General features: G+C 37.2%; 2 protein-coding genes across 4 annotated transcripts in view; both read left to right on the top strand.

Annotated features, from left to right (window-relative positions):
* LOC111612966 (calcium and integrin-binding family member 4-like) overlaps positions 1–3,878 on the top strand; it is a 16,908-nt gene extending 13,030 nt beyond the window's left edge. The window contains exon 5 of one of the 3 annotated variants that reach the window (XM_023354263.1): positions 3,699–3,878. In XM_023354263.1, coding sequence (XP_023210031.1) covers positions 3,699–3,711 — 13 coding nt within the window. In that variant the 3' untranslated portion in view covers positions 3,712–3,878. The other 2 variants (XM_023354262.1, XM_023354264.1) reach the window with 2 other exon arrangements.
* Positions 3,879–6,586: 2,708 nt separating this feature from the next.
* LOC111612964 overlaps positions 6,587–16,527 on the top strand; it is a 35,190-nt gene continuing 25,249 nt past the window's right edge. Inside the window, exon 1 of the mRNA XM_023354259.1 lies at positions 6,587–7,057. The gene's annotated coding sequence lies outside the window, so the exon portion shown is untranslated. The remainder of the gene's footprint in view (positions 7,058–16,527) is intronic.

The raw sequence follows: 16,527 nt of genomic DNA, 5'->3' as shown, positions 1-16,527 counted from the left end.
CTATCGGACACCTCTCTCGTTCACTGCTACGAAGCTCACCAAAGCTCGTTGCTATCAGGAGTTCACCTCAGGCATCTTCACTTGACGTTCTGTTTTTATACTGTGAGGTGACATCACAATTCTGAATGAGATCACTCCCCTCATTTACATACTTATTCGCTAACAATAAATTTTTTTCTATTTGTCTGGCAGCCTATTTTCCGACAATACTCGCTAACCTTTTACATTATTCCTTTTCACAATTTTCGGGACGTTTTTATTCTTTAAGGTTTAGTGAGTCCCTAATTCGTGTTTGTGGGGTCTCTCCCCCCCTTTTCTCATTGCAGACTTACTTTTTTCCGCTCGGGAAGCGCAAGTGTGCGCGAGTTTTTCTACGGCGCTTTTCTTTTGTCGGTGAGTTGGTTTCTCTTCTATTTTTAAGTTCCTAAGGTGAATGGTGAGGAAACCTTTGTCCTAACTAAACATAAGCCCCAAACAAAAATAGAAGCAAAAATAAAAGTAACTAAAAATAACGCTCGGACTTTGGTTCCTTACAATGTGGTATATGAGATGGACAAGTTTTAAGCAGCTATCAGACTTCACAATCCTGTGTAAAGCTACCTTACTGTCAGAATAATGCAATAGTGTAAGTAGTGTCTTTTGTCCTTCCTATGCCTAATGTGAATTAAGCTCATATAATTAGCTAAAGTTTCTACCTATGCTATTGAGCAGTGTGTACCTAGATGGAAGTAATCATTGTGAAGCTTGCAACCTAAGTCGGAGTAAACTACTAAAGCAGACCCACTTCATCACCCATCTTAGAATCCTAAACATGGAATGATCATCTGGATCTTCTAAGTAAATGTCAGGAGCAAGCTGATGGGAGGGATAGTAATCGTAAGTCAGGGATATTTTTGTCGATGCTGAATTTTTTGATATCATCAATCAAAGTCAAACTGGGGGGAATCTTACCTACTCTATAGCAACTCGGATGTTGACAAAATGATTAATCTCACCAGGGTAAGGTGACAAGATTTTTCTGTCAAATAATGTGCTTAATTTCTAAGTCGATAGGGGTCAATCCTGACATTACCAAAAGGGCACTAGTGGGTGCAGTCCTATAAGCCTTACAAATGCAGAGCTGAAATCCTTTGAACAGTGTTTTACTGTTATGGACTTTGGCAGCCATGTGGCCCCAGACCTGTACGGCATAGAGGAGTGCTGGCTGAATTCCTCTATTGCTCTATGCTGTATAATAATTATGATGAAGATAGTATCAATATAAAAACATTTTTAAAGTGTAAACAAGAACAAAACAGCTGGAAGACCTCGGATCCATGCATCGACTTTAACTTGCCTCCTTCCATCTCTTTCACCTGACATATAGCTCAGTCTGAGCTAGATGGGTCTGTCTACTTTTTCACTGCATAGTAAATTCAAAAATGTGTTTTTCGTGTATGTATAATGAATTAATAATTGTATAAAGACAATGATGCCAAAATTGCATTTACAAGATTGTAGAACCTTGTCGTTGAATGGCAGCTGTTTAGTCACATCATTTGATAACACATAGTTGCAACTTCATTATCATACAAAATGTAAATTTGTTTCATAAATTTTATCTGATGAGCAAATGCAAATAGCATCAAAAATTTACTTCTTAGCATCAAACAGAGAGATGAATAGACCAGACATTTAATAAAATTTATATATGCATTAACTTCCTAACTATTTTTAGGCAGTTAGTTTTACATGTTCTTGGAATAAGATTTAATTCTATAATTTTTTAAACTCATTCTGAAAAAACTAAGATTATTTTGTTTCTTTTCATACTAGCAGACCCCGCCACGCCTTGTGGCTCAAAATGTATCTATTATAAATTTATAACATTTCCCCCGTGGGGGGAAATTTTTCGAAACATTTCTTCTTAGTGTACATTCTCTTGACGTACCCTATTAAAACGCAATCAAAAACGCAAAAACCCGCATCTAAAATAGTATAAATGGAAGCAGAGTTCTTTACCGTAAGCCTTAATCCTAACCATCTCCCTTCAGTGGGGTTGAATTTCGACATGTATATTATATAAAAACACGTGCGTATTCGAATGCAGAGTTGTGTCAAAATTTCAAAGGAATCGGTAGGAACAAACGAACATTACATTTTTATTTATATAAATAGATAGAAGATGATCTGGTTTAGTTCATTTTCACAGAAAAGCAAACTTAGGGCGTCGTACTCGTAGCGCTATCTGTTATATTAGATGTAGATTATATCTTTTAATTTATATGAATGTTTAATGGAATAATATACAGCCTATGTTTACCCTGAAGTTCCATTCTAAATATTGGTGAAAGAATTTTTGAAATCGGATGAGTAGTTTCGGAGATTACCTGCTGCAAACAAACTTACTTACATACTTACAAACATTACCTCTTTATAATATTAGTATAGATTGTCATTTTTCAACTAATGAATCTTATCATTTAACGAAAAGTTAATAATTACAGTAGAGCATCGATTATCTGACCCCCGATTAACCGTCACATCGGTTAACCGACCATTCTAGTTGGCAAATTCAAATGTCCGCTAGTGATATGGCGCTACAATATTTGGCTATGCCTTGGCTACTTTAATAGTACTTTTACGTGTTTTAGCTGGCAACACTGGCTCGACCATAAAAGGGAGCCAGTATTTAAACGAGGCTTAATTTTCTAATTTTTAACGATACAATAGCGATGATTATTATTTTAAAAAAATTTTTGTTAGGCTTAACATCGATGAAAATTCAATGCAAAGTAGGTTAATAGCGATATACTAACATATTAATTACATGAGATATACTAATATACTATACTAATAATGTATTTTTTCATATTTTTCGGTTATCCGTTTTTTCAGTTATCCGACCAACTCCAGTTCCCAATTGAGTCGGATAATCGATGCTCTACTGTACATGTATTTTTTTACATAAAAGTTGTGCATATTTTAATCTGGTAACTAGAGTCTTTAACTCTTATGTAAAAGACTTAATATAACTATAAAGCAATACATTTTTAATTTTGTGAATAAATTTGAAGTGTACAGTTACAGAATTCATTGTTTATAAAAATTTGTCATAAATAGCAATTTTAAATTTTCACCTGCATATTTAGGAATCTTTTGGATTCAAAATTTGTCAGTCTCAAATGTAAAAATTGCATTTCTGTTTTAAGAATTTTACGTTATATTTAGCAATTGACGAAAGAAGTTTGCAGTTACTCTACATCAATATTTATTTATTTTAATTAATTTTATTTTGCTAGCTAAATATGTTAGTGGGACAAAATGAACTTCAATTTTAGAAAACTTTTAAAATTAAAGATCTGTCTTAGAGATGAACTTTCTTGAGAATTCTCTCAACAATATTTGTGTAAACATTAAATGAAGTTATTTATATTAGAATTTCACTAAACTGTTGATAAATGGACATAAAAAAACCAGTGAGAGAGTATTATAATAAAAATTTATTTTAAAAAATGACTTACTTCTACAGTCAAGATTAATTAGCTGCCATGTAGAATTTTGTTTTATATTCATTGGTGTCCTGTTGTACTATATCCAAATTTAAAGCATTTCTTTATTGTAATTTAGAATATTACTATTAAAACATTAAAAAACTAGCTAATAAATATATTTTTCTTTAAAATACTGTGTATAACAATTTTTTATAGTACTTTCAGAATTCGACTGTGAAGACTGGGATCTGAGGACAGCATTGCAATTATTATTTATATTTATTTGTACTGTGATTTTTTTTAGATGCTTTTTTTATATGTAATTATTAAGTTTAAAATATATTTTATAATTCAACATGCTGGTTATGAATCATCTTATAAAGACATTAGTACATAACAAAAAGAGATTCAGAATAATAATAAATGTACAGTACTTCAATTTTATTATTGATTTTAGTTAGCTTCTGGTTTATAATTTTCTCAAAGAAAAATTTTTACAAACTAATGTAAAAGCGTTTGTGTTTACAATTTTTTAAGAGAACTATTCTTAATTTTTATACTCACGTAAGCTTTAAGGCAATGCCGAAAGTCACGCTGCCTCCAATTAACCGATTGCCAATTTAATCAAGATGAAAAGAAGCAATCGTACAGGAACATAAGTGTAGATTATACATTTCAAATTTGTAGTTGATAAAGGCTGTATTATGGACTAAGTCTCTCATTAGTCCTTTTTTTCCCAATACATATCTGGTTAAAAACATTGAACATTTTTTATTACAGTTCTAAGTATTTGCTTATATACATGAAATTTCTTGGAAGGTGGTAAGTATATATTATGTTCAATGTATTATAAATATGCAGTTGAAACAAAATACCGACGACACAATAATACCAATAAAATACCTAAAAGCAAAGCATCCCGTAGAACCTTCAGCTAAACTCGTAGCATGTAACTTTTCCGAAGCTCGGAAATTATCTAACGTGCAGTACGTAAACCAAAAATTAGCCCGAAATAAGTTACTATACTTTAGTGTTTTTCAACCTTTATATCACTGTACGCTCGAACCTATAATTAAACTTCCACAGGGAAAAATAGGACATTTTGAAGTTGTTTGTAAACAAACATTCTATTGTCATATTACTCTCCACTTAACCTAATTCTTTTTGTCTATTTTTTGTGAATTAAATAAAACAGTATTGTTCCTTAAATTGCAGTAGGTTACAACAGTAGTTATTTAAATTAATTTCCATTTACATAAGAAAAGCACTTAACATTAAGTCTTAATTTGCATTTAAAAGTTGCACGATAATTGCCTTTAGAAATAGCTGGCACTAGGCAGGTTTATAAGTTAAAATTAATTGTGTCTATTTAGTTTAAATTTATATAAAATTTTTCTTACCAATATATATTTTTTACTACATTAAGTGTATGTTTATTATTATAACAAGGAAAAACTTATATACAGTAGAACCCCTCTAGTCCGCCCTCGGCTAGTCCGTCACTCCGGTTAATCCGACCGTGGTCGGACTCGAGAAACTTGTCCCGACTCGTCAGTGACTCACCGTCCGTGGCGTTCTTCTGTGTTCATTATAGTATATGTTTTACATTGGGTGTACATGTACAGTTTTGTGTGTGTTTTCAACATGTCAGGAGTGAAACGTAAACACGTTACTCTTTCATTAAATGAAAAATTAGTAGTGCTACAAAGACTGGACAAAGGGAAGATTGTTTATTTTACTTTTTTCTGATAATCCGACCGTTTTTGCGTTCCGACCATACCCCCAGTCCCGAAGGTGACGGATTAGAGGGGTTCTACTGTAATCAAATTAATTGTTTTAACTTTGACATTTACACTTATTTTTCATTGTACTTCTTTCGAAAATACCGTAATAACCTTAAAAATTTTCGCAGCACACTGGTTGAAAGTCACCATTATAGGTAAACAGGGAAAAATTCTATTTGTCTTTGACGGACAACGTACTGTACAATACGAAATAAGTTAGAGAAGATTCGGTATATAAAAGCATAGTTTATCTAGTCAAAAACTTTCGCGACACTGGGATTTTAGAATTATCTCCAAGAACCGAAACTGGACTTTCACAATTAACTGACCTAACTGTCACAAAGAAGAAACTTCTAATGTGGTATCCAAATCAAAAGCGTTTTCAACTTTATCTGGTCTTTCTGTCGTTGATCGGTTGATACGGAGTGTTCAGCACATATAGGCTCTATACTCCGAGAGAGCGTCGTTATGATCGCTAGGCGTCCGATGAACCGGTCACGCGCGCCGGGCGGTCTTTTAAAGGGAACTGGACCGTATTCAGGCGTCACAGACGTGGAGAAAACCAGGGGACCTATTCTGCGCTCTTCCGATAACTCAACGAGAGCGATACACAGGACATTCGATAAGTCCCCTTAGCGAAAGGTTTGTCTAAGGTTCGTCAACCACGCGCTCCGCTTTAAGTGGGTTTCGCTACCGGTAGTCCGTCGAGACGCGCTATCGATAGCTGTTACGCTTCAACCAATCACAGTTTGGTTAACATTGTATTTTTGTCACGCAACTGCAGTCCGCGAAGCGCTTGGTCTTAGCATTGTCGGTATCAGCGCTAGTGAAATAGTTTTGTTTTAAAACGTTGAAGAAAGGCCAGTTCGAGATGCTGGTTAATTTTATGGAAGACAGCCCTAAATAAATGTCAGGGAAAGTTAGACGCTTTCTTTACCGTAAAAGATCGCCAGAAATTGTGGCAAGAAATAGCCGTCCGTCCGAATTCCGATGGAAAAGACTCGGAAAAGAGGACGAAAAGTAACCGAGAGCTTAGAATATAAATATATGATTATTATTTTAATTTATATATATACGCGAATGAAACCTATTTCAGAAATAATGTTCACGCTATAGCTACTTCCTTTAAATTTTAACAAGAAAGCAATTACATTATTCATACAATATTCATAAATAGTTAAGGTAATTATTTTTAAACTATACAACAATATAGTTTATTAACTCTCCAATTGCTCGTGAAGTAAAATCGTTCTTACACCAAAAGACGCCGTATTGTTTACACTTTCGTTACGTTGCTAACGGCAGGTCGAGAGTGACCGATAAAAGCTTAGCTATCGGAACCGAAAACTTAACGTACGGTTGATTAAACGCGAATCACGTGGTTCCGATAGAAACTGGTTTTTATCGTATTCGTTAGCTTAACGATACTACTCAGAATAGGCCCCCGGGGAAACTCCACCTGGCCACTTCGGTTATGAGTTCGAGCGAGGCGCGAACTCATGACCGAACTTCCAGTGTTCGGGGACGAAGACCGCTTGGCCACCACTTATTCGCTGCTCATCTCGTAATGCAGGGTTGGTGACGTTACATCGATACGCCCACTCGACCTTATTTACATACTTTAACTCCTGCAATCTTCTTTCCACGTGGCGTCATCACCTTGGCATAATTATTTTTTAACTTTTCGGTGACAATTTTGGTGAGAGATGGTTCTTTTAACTTCTCTTCGGAAGTGTTCCCGAGATGTCATTTCCGGGTCGACGACGCATTCGATTGGTCCCGGCCAATCGTGGCAGTAAGGTGAGTTTGGTTTTTAGTTTTAGAATTTTGTCCGAGTGAGATGCGGTATCTAACCTTATCGGAATAAAATACAGGTAACCCCCGTATAACACGGTAGTTACGTTCCAAAAAATTGCCGTGTTATGCGAATTCGTGTTATACGAAACAAAGAACTAATACGAAAAGGAGGGTTAGGTTCCAAAAATTAAAAAAACATGCTAGTATATTTTCATAATTAAGATAAATATCTTCATTAAAATTTTTTTAAGTGATACATATTAATATAAATTAAACAATGTTTTCTTCGTCATCACTAAAAACACTATTAATTAACCGAGAGCGTTTTCTTTTTGGCAAGTTATCCTTATCCTCTGAGCATTTTTCTGCATTATCTTCAGATCCATGCTTTACCTTTTGCAAAATGTATGTAATTTTAGATTGCTTGCTTCTAGTTAAAAGGTCTTTATAAATTTCCTTATATGGTGCTAAGCACTTATGAAGAATAAAGCAAGTATGGAATAAGGGAAAAACATTCGGCAACATCAGAAGCAGAAGCGTCGCGATCTGGCAACATTGAAACAAGTTTCGAGAAGGACCACGTGTATCGACAGAAGGCGAGAAGAGAAAATTTACATACTTAAGTACTAATAGTTCACGAAAATAATAATTTTCGTGAACTATTATTACTTAAGTATGTAAAAATTTATTACATTTCCTGTTGTACGAGGGTTTTACCCAATTCTCGAACCGTGTCAGAGTGAATCCGTGCTATAAAAGTACCGTGTTATACGGGGGATGGTACCAATTCTCGAACCGTGTTAGAGCGAATCCGTGCTATAGTAGTGCCGTGTTATACTGGGGTTACCTGTACTCCAAAATAAATATAAACACCAACTAAAATAAAACGGGACGGGATCGACTCTAACAACCGATAGATGACGTTCAATGTCTTTATTTTGCTGCCTCGGTGCATTGGCCTTCGGAGAAACTTACGTACAAGTTCGTAAACGTGCACGAAATTTTTGGAATTTGTCCGGGTCGTTTTCGAGACTTTGTTTTTTCTATCTTTATGTATTGTAGTCAGTCGGCATTATTGCTGCTTAGTCAATTTCGGGAATATAAATTTTAATAATCAGATTATACAAAGCTGAATAGAACTAACAAAATCTTTGGGAGAATTTTATATTATATCTGACTTTTCTTACATCTGCTATTGTATGCTAGGGTCGCTTACAATGTCAATGTCTACGTTTACATCCCGGAACGATTCCTTCTCGGATTTAAAACTCAAAGCTTGTGTGACGGCTCGACCTCACCCTTTCGTGAATGTTAACGTTTCGGTCGTCCGATCTAGACGGGAACAATGTATAATGTAAGCCGGAAATGCTCTAGAGTACAATGGGCTGGGTAACGAAATATCTAACAGAGAATTTAAATAAATTACCAGGACGACAGTTAATTATAACAAAGACTAAAAAATAAGCCACTTCGTATTTCATTCGACAATAGGCTGACAAACGGACCGGACCGTTGTCGAATGGTGACGGCCAGGTCCGAATCCGTCATAAAAAGCACCGAGCCGCATCCCCCGTCGCACAATTGGGAGTTCCACAAGTTGGTGGCGGCGGTTTGGCAGAGCGTTCTCTCGGCCTTTAGTTGTGGTCCCACAGTCTTGGAAGGGACTCGTCGGGTGATCGTCTGCACCCGTATTTCCAGGCCGTTCTTTCCCGACAACAATAGTGCACCTCCTACTGAAAGATCTTATCAAGCGGTATTTTGAAAGGACGCATCCGGTAACCAGCTTTTTGTGCCACAATGTTGTGATATGCGTCTGGTGATTGTTTTGTGTCTTCTGTTCACGTGCGATGTGAAATTTGCTGTACCTATTGGGTCATGACTTAATATGGTTCACGACGCAGGTTCTGTAAGTCGCGTGTTTGCCACGAGAACGTGGCATTATACCTAACTGTTTCTATCTTAATTTCGGAATCTTGCCATTTATAAGCCAAAAGGCCACTGTACTTTACCCGACTGTGCCTCGCGGTGTCGGGAAAGAAATACAGTAAAGATTATGTAAGAAGAAGAAGAAAGTGCAATCGTTCCGGATGAACTTGCCGTGTCATTGGGCAAAGCTGACTCGGGAACGGTCGAAAACACCACACTGAATTGCCTTGGCCCCCAAACTCAGGCTCGCAACCCTATTGAGCGCGTTCGGGATAGGCTGGAACGTGCGGCCAGGCTGTGACTTCTTCGCCAAATGTGCACCCACTGACAAAACTTCTGGAGCGGATCCAATTAAGAATCGAGAATGCTTGGCATTTCGTAGAGTCCGTGTCCCGGCATTTGCAAGACCCGATCGCCCAGAAAGGTGGTTCAACCTGTTGTCAAGTAAGGCTACGACAATGCAGACGCGATAAATACGTGCGAGAACCAGAAATTCGCTCTCGCCAGCAATATTTCTCGCTTGTGCATGTTTTTCTTTGGGAGAACTATATCGCTCGCTACTAAATTCGCGTGTGCGTAGTCACACCCTAAGTGTTCGTAATATCGTGATCGTTCAGCCTATATACATACAAGTATTTATGTGCAGTGACGGCCCTAGCCAGGTTTTCGGGTGGTGCGAGATCTCGTTGTGGCGCCCCCCTGTAGAGACTAAACTGATGACGTACATATTTCACATTATTAACAACTCAGACCTTTGAAAGATTAGTATGATAATACAGGTAACCCCCGTATAACACGGACTTCTACAGCACGGGTTCACTCTAACACGGTTCGGAAATTGGGTAAAACCCTCGTGCAACATAAAATGTAATGAAGGGTGCGTTCTTTTATACCTCCGCGCGAGCATTCCAATTGTTTTCGTGGCTACTTTAAATGATCTTTCAACAAATAATCCATTTAATGGTTAAATTATACAATTGACACCCTTCTTTTGCCTCTAAAAGCTCATTTTAGAATTATAGATTCCTCCATGATACTATCGATAGTGAGGGCGCCGCCACCTTTCTTTCACCGTCGTTCCTAAATGCCTATAAACAGCGGCGCACTCCCGTGCGAAGCGACCGCTATTAACGAACGCACCCAAAAACTGTTACCAGTTGATGATGCTCGTGCCGAAATCATCATATAAAATGAATAATCCTCTGGTAAAATGTTTACTTAAATAATAAGTATTTTACCTATGAAAAAAAAATGAATAATAAATTTGATTTAAATAAGGCTTTAACAACATGTTTTTTAATTTTTGGAACCTAACCCCCCTTTTCGCACTAGTTCTTTGTTTCGTATAATACGGATTCGCATAGCACGGCAATTTTTTGGAACGTAACTCCCGTCTTATACGGGGGTTACCTGTACTATATTCTTTCTCAGCTCGCGTCCTGTTTTTGTTTTACTGGCGTCTAATTACAGAACGATTCCGTAGCCGTAGTAGTTCTGGTTCTTACCACGAGATGCCGTTAGTGTCGTGAGGTACAGCGTAAACGTCGTACTGTACGGTGTGCTTGGAATTTTTGGCGATATTTTAGCTTTAAGACCATACTTTATCATCGATAATTGCTTTTGAAGTATTCCCGCTACGTGGCTAAGAAATCTTTATGGAAAATATCGCGTCGGATATTAGAAAATATTGGTTGTTATCGCGATAAGCGCTTCTCCTCAAAAGGAAATCTTACTAACGAGCGTGTAGGTTTAGAACATAAGTAAATGTCGGTGGAGGAAAGGTCTATATTCTGTCGCGAAACTTGGCGTTGCGAAGGATTTTCTACTTTCCTTCGATTACGCGAACATTTGCAGAAAATACTGTACCCGTACAGTACATGGATTTACTCGTGAAATTGAGAAGCCGCAATTCAAAACTATGAAGGGTAAGTAAATTCTTTCCGAAATTTTAAAAATGCCGTATTTAATTAATATATCTTAAAATAATTGTTTTCGCGAATATTAACAGCTCGTTCAGTCGTAAATAAAAATATTATGTACCGTATTTGATAGATTTCTACGAATGTAAAGCCACAGATAAGTCGAGAACCGACTAAAGTTAACCGCGTGGTACTGTCTAAAAATTCGTGGAATTTATAAATTCTACTGGCGCGGCTATTGAACACGGGATGGCGATTACGCTCGATTCAGAAATGTACATACAAAAAGAAGACATTCAATAACAGATTGTGTATATAAAAATGCTGCAAATGTATAATTTTCAATAAATCCTTTTCGTAAAGAAAACGTCTTTTTTAAGAATAGCATTTTTTAAGCTAATGTTCAAATAAATCGTCGCGGGCTACAAAAAGTTCGCTAATATTTTACTGACGATGATAATTTCTTCATGGATTTAAACTACCAATTCGAAAGACCTTAACTCAAATTACGCGAGATACATTTAACTCTTGGTTTTTTAAAATCTCGTGAAAACCAAACAAGGATGCCTATGGAGAAAAGGCGTTTGGTTTTGTGGAACATTTCCAAGTTAAACGTTAATTGTAAAATAAAATATTGCAAATTTTCTAATATAAAGCGTTTAAATTATTTCTAAACAGCGATGAATAATTTTATTAAATAATACCAAAAAAAAACAAATTTCGAGTAAGAGATTAAAAATTCAGCGGGAAAATCTTGAGATTAAAAGAATTTAAGAACGAGTCTGCATATTCTGTAGAATAACTTTTATAATAAACTGTATAATTTTAAATGTTTTGATAAAAATAATGAACGATAATCATCTTATAATATAAACGTTGAACATTAGACAAAAGACAAATTTGACGTTCGACAAACGAACAATAGCAAATTTTGTTGGTAATAAATTAATTCCGACTGTGTTGTATTTACACCAAGAATTACGCTTGTCCAGCTTCTCGACGTCACGAATTAGCCACATCTTTTGGTAAAAAACAGAACCACGACTCGGAATCGTTCTGTAATTAGACGCCAGTTTTTTTGTTGATTTTAATTTAAGATGCTCGTAAAAGGTCAACCTGGCCGTAGTGTCTTTTTGAGAAATAAAAAGAAATAAATATCAGTAATATAAGAAACGGTAACGACGGTAAATGGAGAGTTGACTCTACCCTTGTTAATTCAGACGTATCGAAAGCTGTTGACGTCCGTCGATGGAATCTCTTAATTTTAGGTTATGGAGATATAGCGCACACTTCACTTTTTCCAATTTTGACTTTTCACGAATTGTTTCGATGTCGTATCATTAAATTTGGATAGTTGTGTAAATCGAGTGACCGACGCATTCTCAATTGTATCGATCATAGAGCAAAAGGCGTTTATTTTAAACAATTCTTCGGGATCTCTTGGTGTCTCATCTACGGCTTCGTATTTAAATAATCTCTTCTTTCTTCGGGATCGGACTGACTTAAAAATAAGATCTATCCCGTCCTGAAAAGTAATTTCCCTAGATGTTATTACAGCGGACGAATAACGCCCGTACTCTTACAAGTTCGTAGCAGTTCTTCGGCAATTGTGTAGCGTTTGGTAAATCCATAGTTTCGGACTGCATAGCTTCGCTTACAATGTTTACTCGAAACAATATATCGTACCGAGCCACTATTGTTACTATAAACTCAAATTGCTCCGTGATCTGAATCGGAGACAAGGCCTCTGATGCCGCAACTGGGTCATTCGTTTCTTCGTGAAGATTTAGAAGGGCGTCACGAACTGCAGCGAGGCTAGAAACTTTATTCTCCTAACGAGTTTCACAAACTTTTTTCAGCGATAGTCCTTCCATGCGCTTGGATATCCATCGCTTCCCATCGCTTTGTTGATGCGGAGAATAGAACAGTCTTTGAAGAAATCCAAACAAACAAACCGATTTAACAGATATTTCGGCGGCATCCGCTATTACCAAATTTAAGCAATGACAGCCGCGTGGATTAAAAAATGCTCGCGGATATTGGTTCGGAATTTTGCTTCGGACACCTTTGTTTACTCCTACCGTATTCGATACGTTATCGTATTCTTGGCCTCGACAATCGTCCATATCCAAGTCGAACTCTCGCGCAATATCATCGAGAAAGAGGCCAGCGAGTCCAGCTTCCGAAGAGTCACTTACCGGCTCGTAAGCATCGAAACATTCACGCACTTGAACTTTACTTTCATTAGTGTCAACAAAACGCAAAGTTAAAGATAACTGTTCAACGGGAGTGCGATCCAATACGATGGGAAAGTATTTACATGATTTTACCCTATTCAAAATTTTATTTCGAACTTCACTTCCAAGTAAGCCGATCGACTCGTTTTGAATACGTTTGCCAAAATAGTGGACATTAGTCTCTTTATACGGCGGAGGTGCTCCGTCAAAATCCGCAGAATCAAATTTTTCAACCAGTTGCACTAAACCCAGGAAGTTACTATTATTAGGAGTACATAGTGTTTCGCATCCAGAGCTTCCTCTGAACGATAAATTATTGCCTGCTAAAAACAATACTATGGACATCATTCGTTCGAGGATAGAAACCCACCGCGATTTCTTGTCTTCGATCTGTTTTTGCAAAAGCCACTGAAGTGCTTTAATCGATTTGACGCTTCTATCCAAATGTGCATGGCGCGCCGATGATCAGAGGAAGTTTCGTGAGTTTTGAGACGCACTGATAAGTGTTTCCAGTCGTCAACTCCTCCTTTTCCTAAATTAGAGTGGGAACTTCTGTTGAATAAACAGCAGCAAAAACAATATACTTGCGGCGACCAGTTAGTTTATCACGGACTCGAGAGATGGCGCCACTCCTCTGGTGAGTGCCCACGGAGTCTCGCGCACAAAGACGTTCGACGTAATAGTTTTTCCCGCAGGGGATTACGGAATAGAGTTTTCTTCTTGTGGGGTGATCGCTGCCTGAGCACGTGTAGCTCTTAAGTGTACTTGTACGATTTGTTGGTGAATAAATATTATTTCAGTTTAAAGCGTAGTCGTGGACCTAACAAAATCTTGTTTACCACATTCCATTAAGTGCAGTCGTAGTGATGATCGAAACGGATGGGTGACGGACGGTCATGTTTCGTTGAACACGCGTGCGCTCTTCCATTACCCTCATACTTTATCCGCAGATTTAGAGTAAACGAACCATCTTCTTTTATAAGTTTCTGCATTTGGCATTACCCTTTGAAAATGCGTATTTGAAAAATGACGTCCATCATTTTTTCTTGGATATTTTTCGTTGTTCATTTCGAATAATTATTTCATCTCTGGTTGCAGGGTCAACGAGCGGCCATTTTGAAATATTATAATCTATATTTTGAGAAGGTGACGGTGATGGTATGTCTGGTATAACTTCTGTAATATTTTGAACTGCATATGACATTCCAGAAATAGCTAAATCATCATGCGCGTGCTGCTGTTCGTCTTCACGGGCATCGTCTGAAGAACCTTTATTAAATACTCTTCTTCCTTCGCGTGTTGAACTAGTTCTGATGACTTTTCTACTCAAAAATTTTGCTAGCAATTTTGCAGACTTTCAGTTTCGCATTGCTTTTTTCTTTTCTTTTTTAAGTTTTGTGCGCCAGATAGTTTTTTTTGGAGGTAGCGACATGTTTTGTCTGTAAAGGAAACATTATACTTTGTAAATATTTACGATACTAAGGTAAAGTGCAATTACCTAAAATCAATTCTACACCCAAAATATTGTCACTCGGAAACTTTTACTAAGGGAGCAACAAATACAATACATACTCGACCAAAATGTATTGAAACGCTGGTTTTCGAGTTGCGAATTGCATAAAACAGCCTAATTCTGTTTAATTAATTTAAATGTCAGTTGAACGCAATTTTAATTAATGCTAATGCGATGTTGGTGAGCGACACGCGTATGGACTACCGAATAGACTAAGGGCCGAGTTATAAATTCCGTAACGTAACCGTATTCGTATTCGTAAATGTTTGCTACACCGAATATCTAGAGCAATAGTTATGAACTACCGTAAGACCTTTTCCGTAACAAACTTTTTTGCAGTCCATCGTCAGCATGCGCAAAATCATCGGTAGTTATTGCCAGAACTAACACTATAATTATTTGTTCATTTTATCATTTTTCTATTTTTTTATGGTACTTAAATCGCAAAGTATTTTATTCGTCGCTCGTGAACCAGGTTCTTATTAGATCCCACTCCACGAATATTATAGTATTCAAAAGTAGTCGGACATTTAATATACAGTACAATAATTTCGCGACAATAGTACGCGTACAGAAACTTAGAACTAATTCTTACTCGCTAACTTATAACCAAAGAGGGTAGAAGGTTATATGAGAAGGTAGATAGAAAAAGGGAAAGATCAAAATACCCGGGATTCTCTTTATTTTGTGAACACTGGATGGGCACCGCCTCGGATTCTGCAGATACACCAGACGTGATTTTTCTTCCCTTTCTTTAAAATCGGGACTTCTGTCCAACGTTTACTCTGGAGTTTTCTATTTTTCTAACGTAACCAAAATGTCCTTCCTTCGGAATTATTCAGTCTCAAATAGCCCCTAGTCGCCTACTCGCGATCTGGAGCGCTCTTCTCTTCACGTCTTACTCCCACGAAGGTCCAGTAGAGACTAACCCGTTCTTTTTGTTTTATCGGTCCTCGGGCCTTAACTCTCCCATTGTTTTCAGTTCTTGGGATTGGTGGTCCCACCCAAAGGGAAGAAAGGAAATGTTCTAGAAAGACGGAGAACAAAAGGGAATAAGGAAATAAATGTATAAATATTGGTTTATTTAATCTTGGTATTTATTTTAGCGGGTAGGGTTAAGTAGTAATAAGGTGATCGGGTTAAGGCCGGATGGCCGAGCGGTCAAGGTGGCAGCCTACCGCTCTGGAGTACTCGTGATCGAATCCGGACGGGTCAAAAAATCCCCAGGAATTTTTCGGGGTGGAGTCCGTCCGGATATGTCGGGCCCCGTCCCTCACCACCCGGTCGCCCCATTGTGGGCCTGGCCGATCCCATAATGGGTCTGCTTTAAGAGGCCCTCTTAGTGCTCACAAGGCGGAAAGAGTATTAAAAAGAAAAAGGTGATAGGGTTTTATTTTTTTCGCAGACGATCTATCGTTGCATTTTCGGCGCCCTCGGTGCGGTCGCACCGCCCGGGCCAATGTTGCCAGATCTTAAGGTTAAAAAGTAGCGTGGTTGTGCTCCAAAAGTAGAGGATTTGAACTGTTTGTAGCCCAAACAATAAAAATGAATTATTTTGCAACTATGCACTTTTACTAATGAAATAAGTTTGTAATACAGTAGAACGTCGATTTTCCGAAAGTCAATCATCCGAAAGAATTCCAGTCGGCAAATTTAAATTTTCGCCAGTGCTGTGGCACTTCAATCTTTGGCTATGTCTTGGGCTACTCAAATATTTTACGTTTCTGATACAAAATTAACATCTGAAGTATAATTTTTTATTGTTTTTATATTTTTCAATATATTTATTTTGTTTGTACAAAATAAAAAAATAATTTTTAACGATACAATAGTCTTTGTTAGGCTTAACATCGACGAAAATTCAACGCGAAGCGACAC

Source organism: Centruroides sculpturatus, unplaced genomic scaffold (assembly GCF_000671375.1).
Source record: "Centruroides sculpturatus isolate CEXI.00-Female unplaced genomic scaffold, Cexi_2.0 scaffold1853, whole genome shotgun sequence".
Taxonomy (NCBI): domain Eukaryota; kingdom Metazoa; phylum Arthropoda; class Arachnida; order Scorpiones; family Buthidae; genus Centruroides; species Centruroides sculpturatus.
Note: the sequence above shows the minus strand (reverse complement) of the source record. Positions and strands in the feature narration are given on the sequence as shown.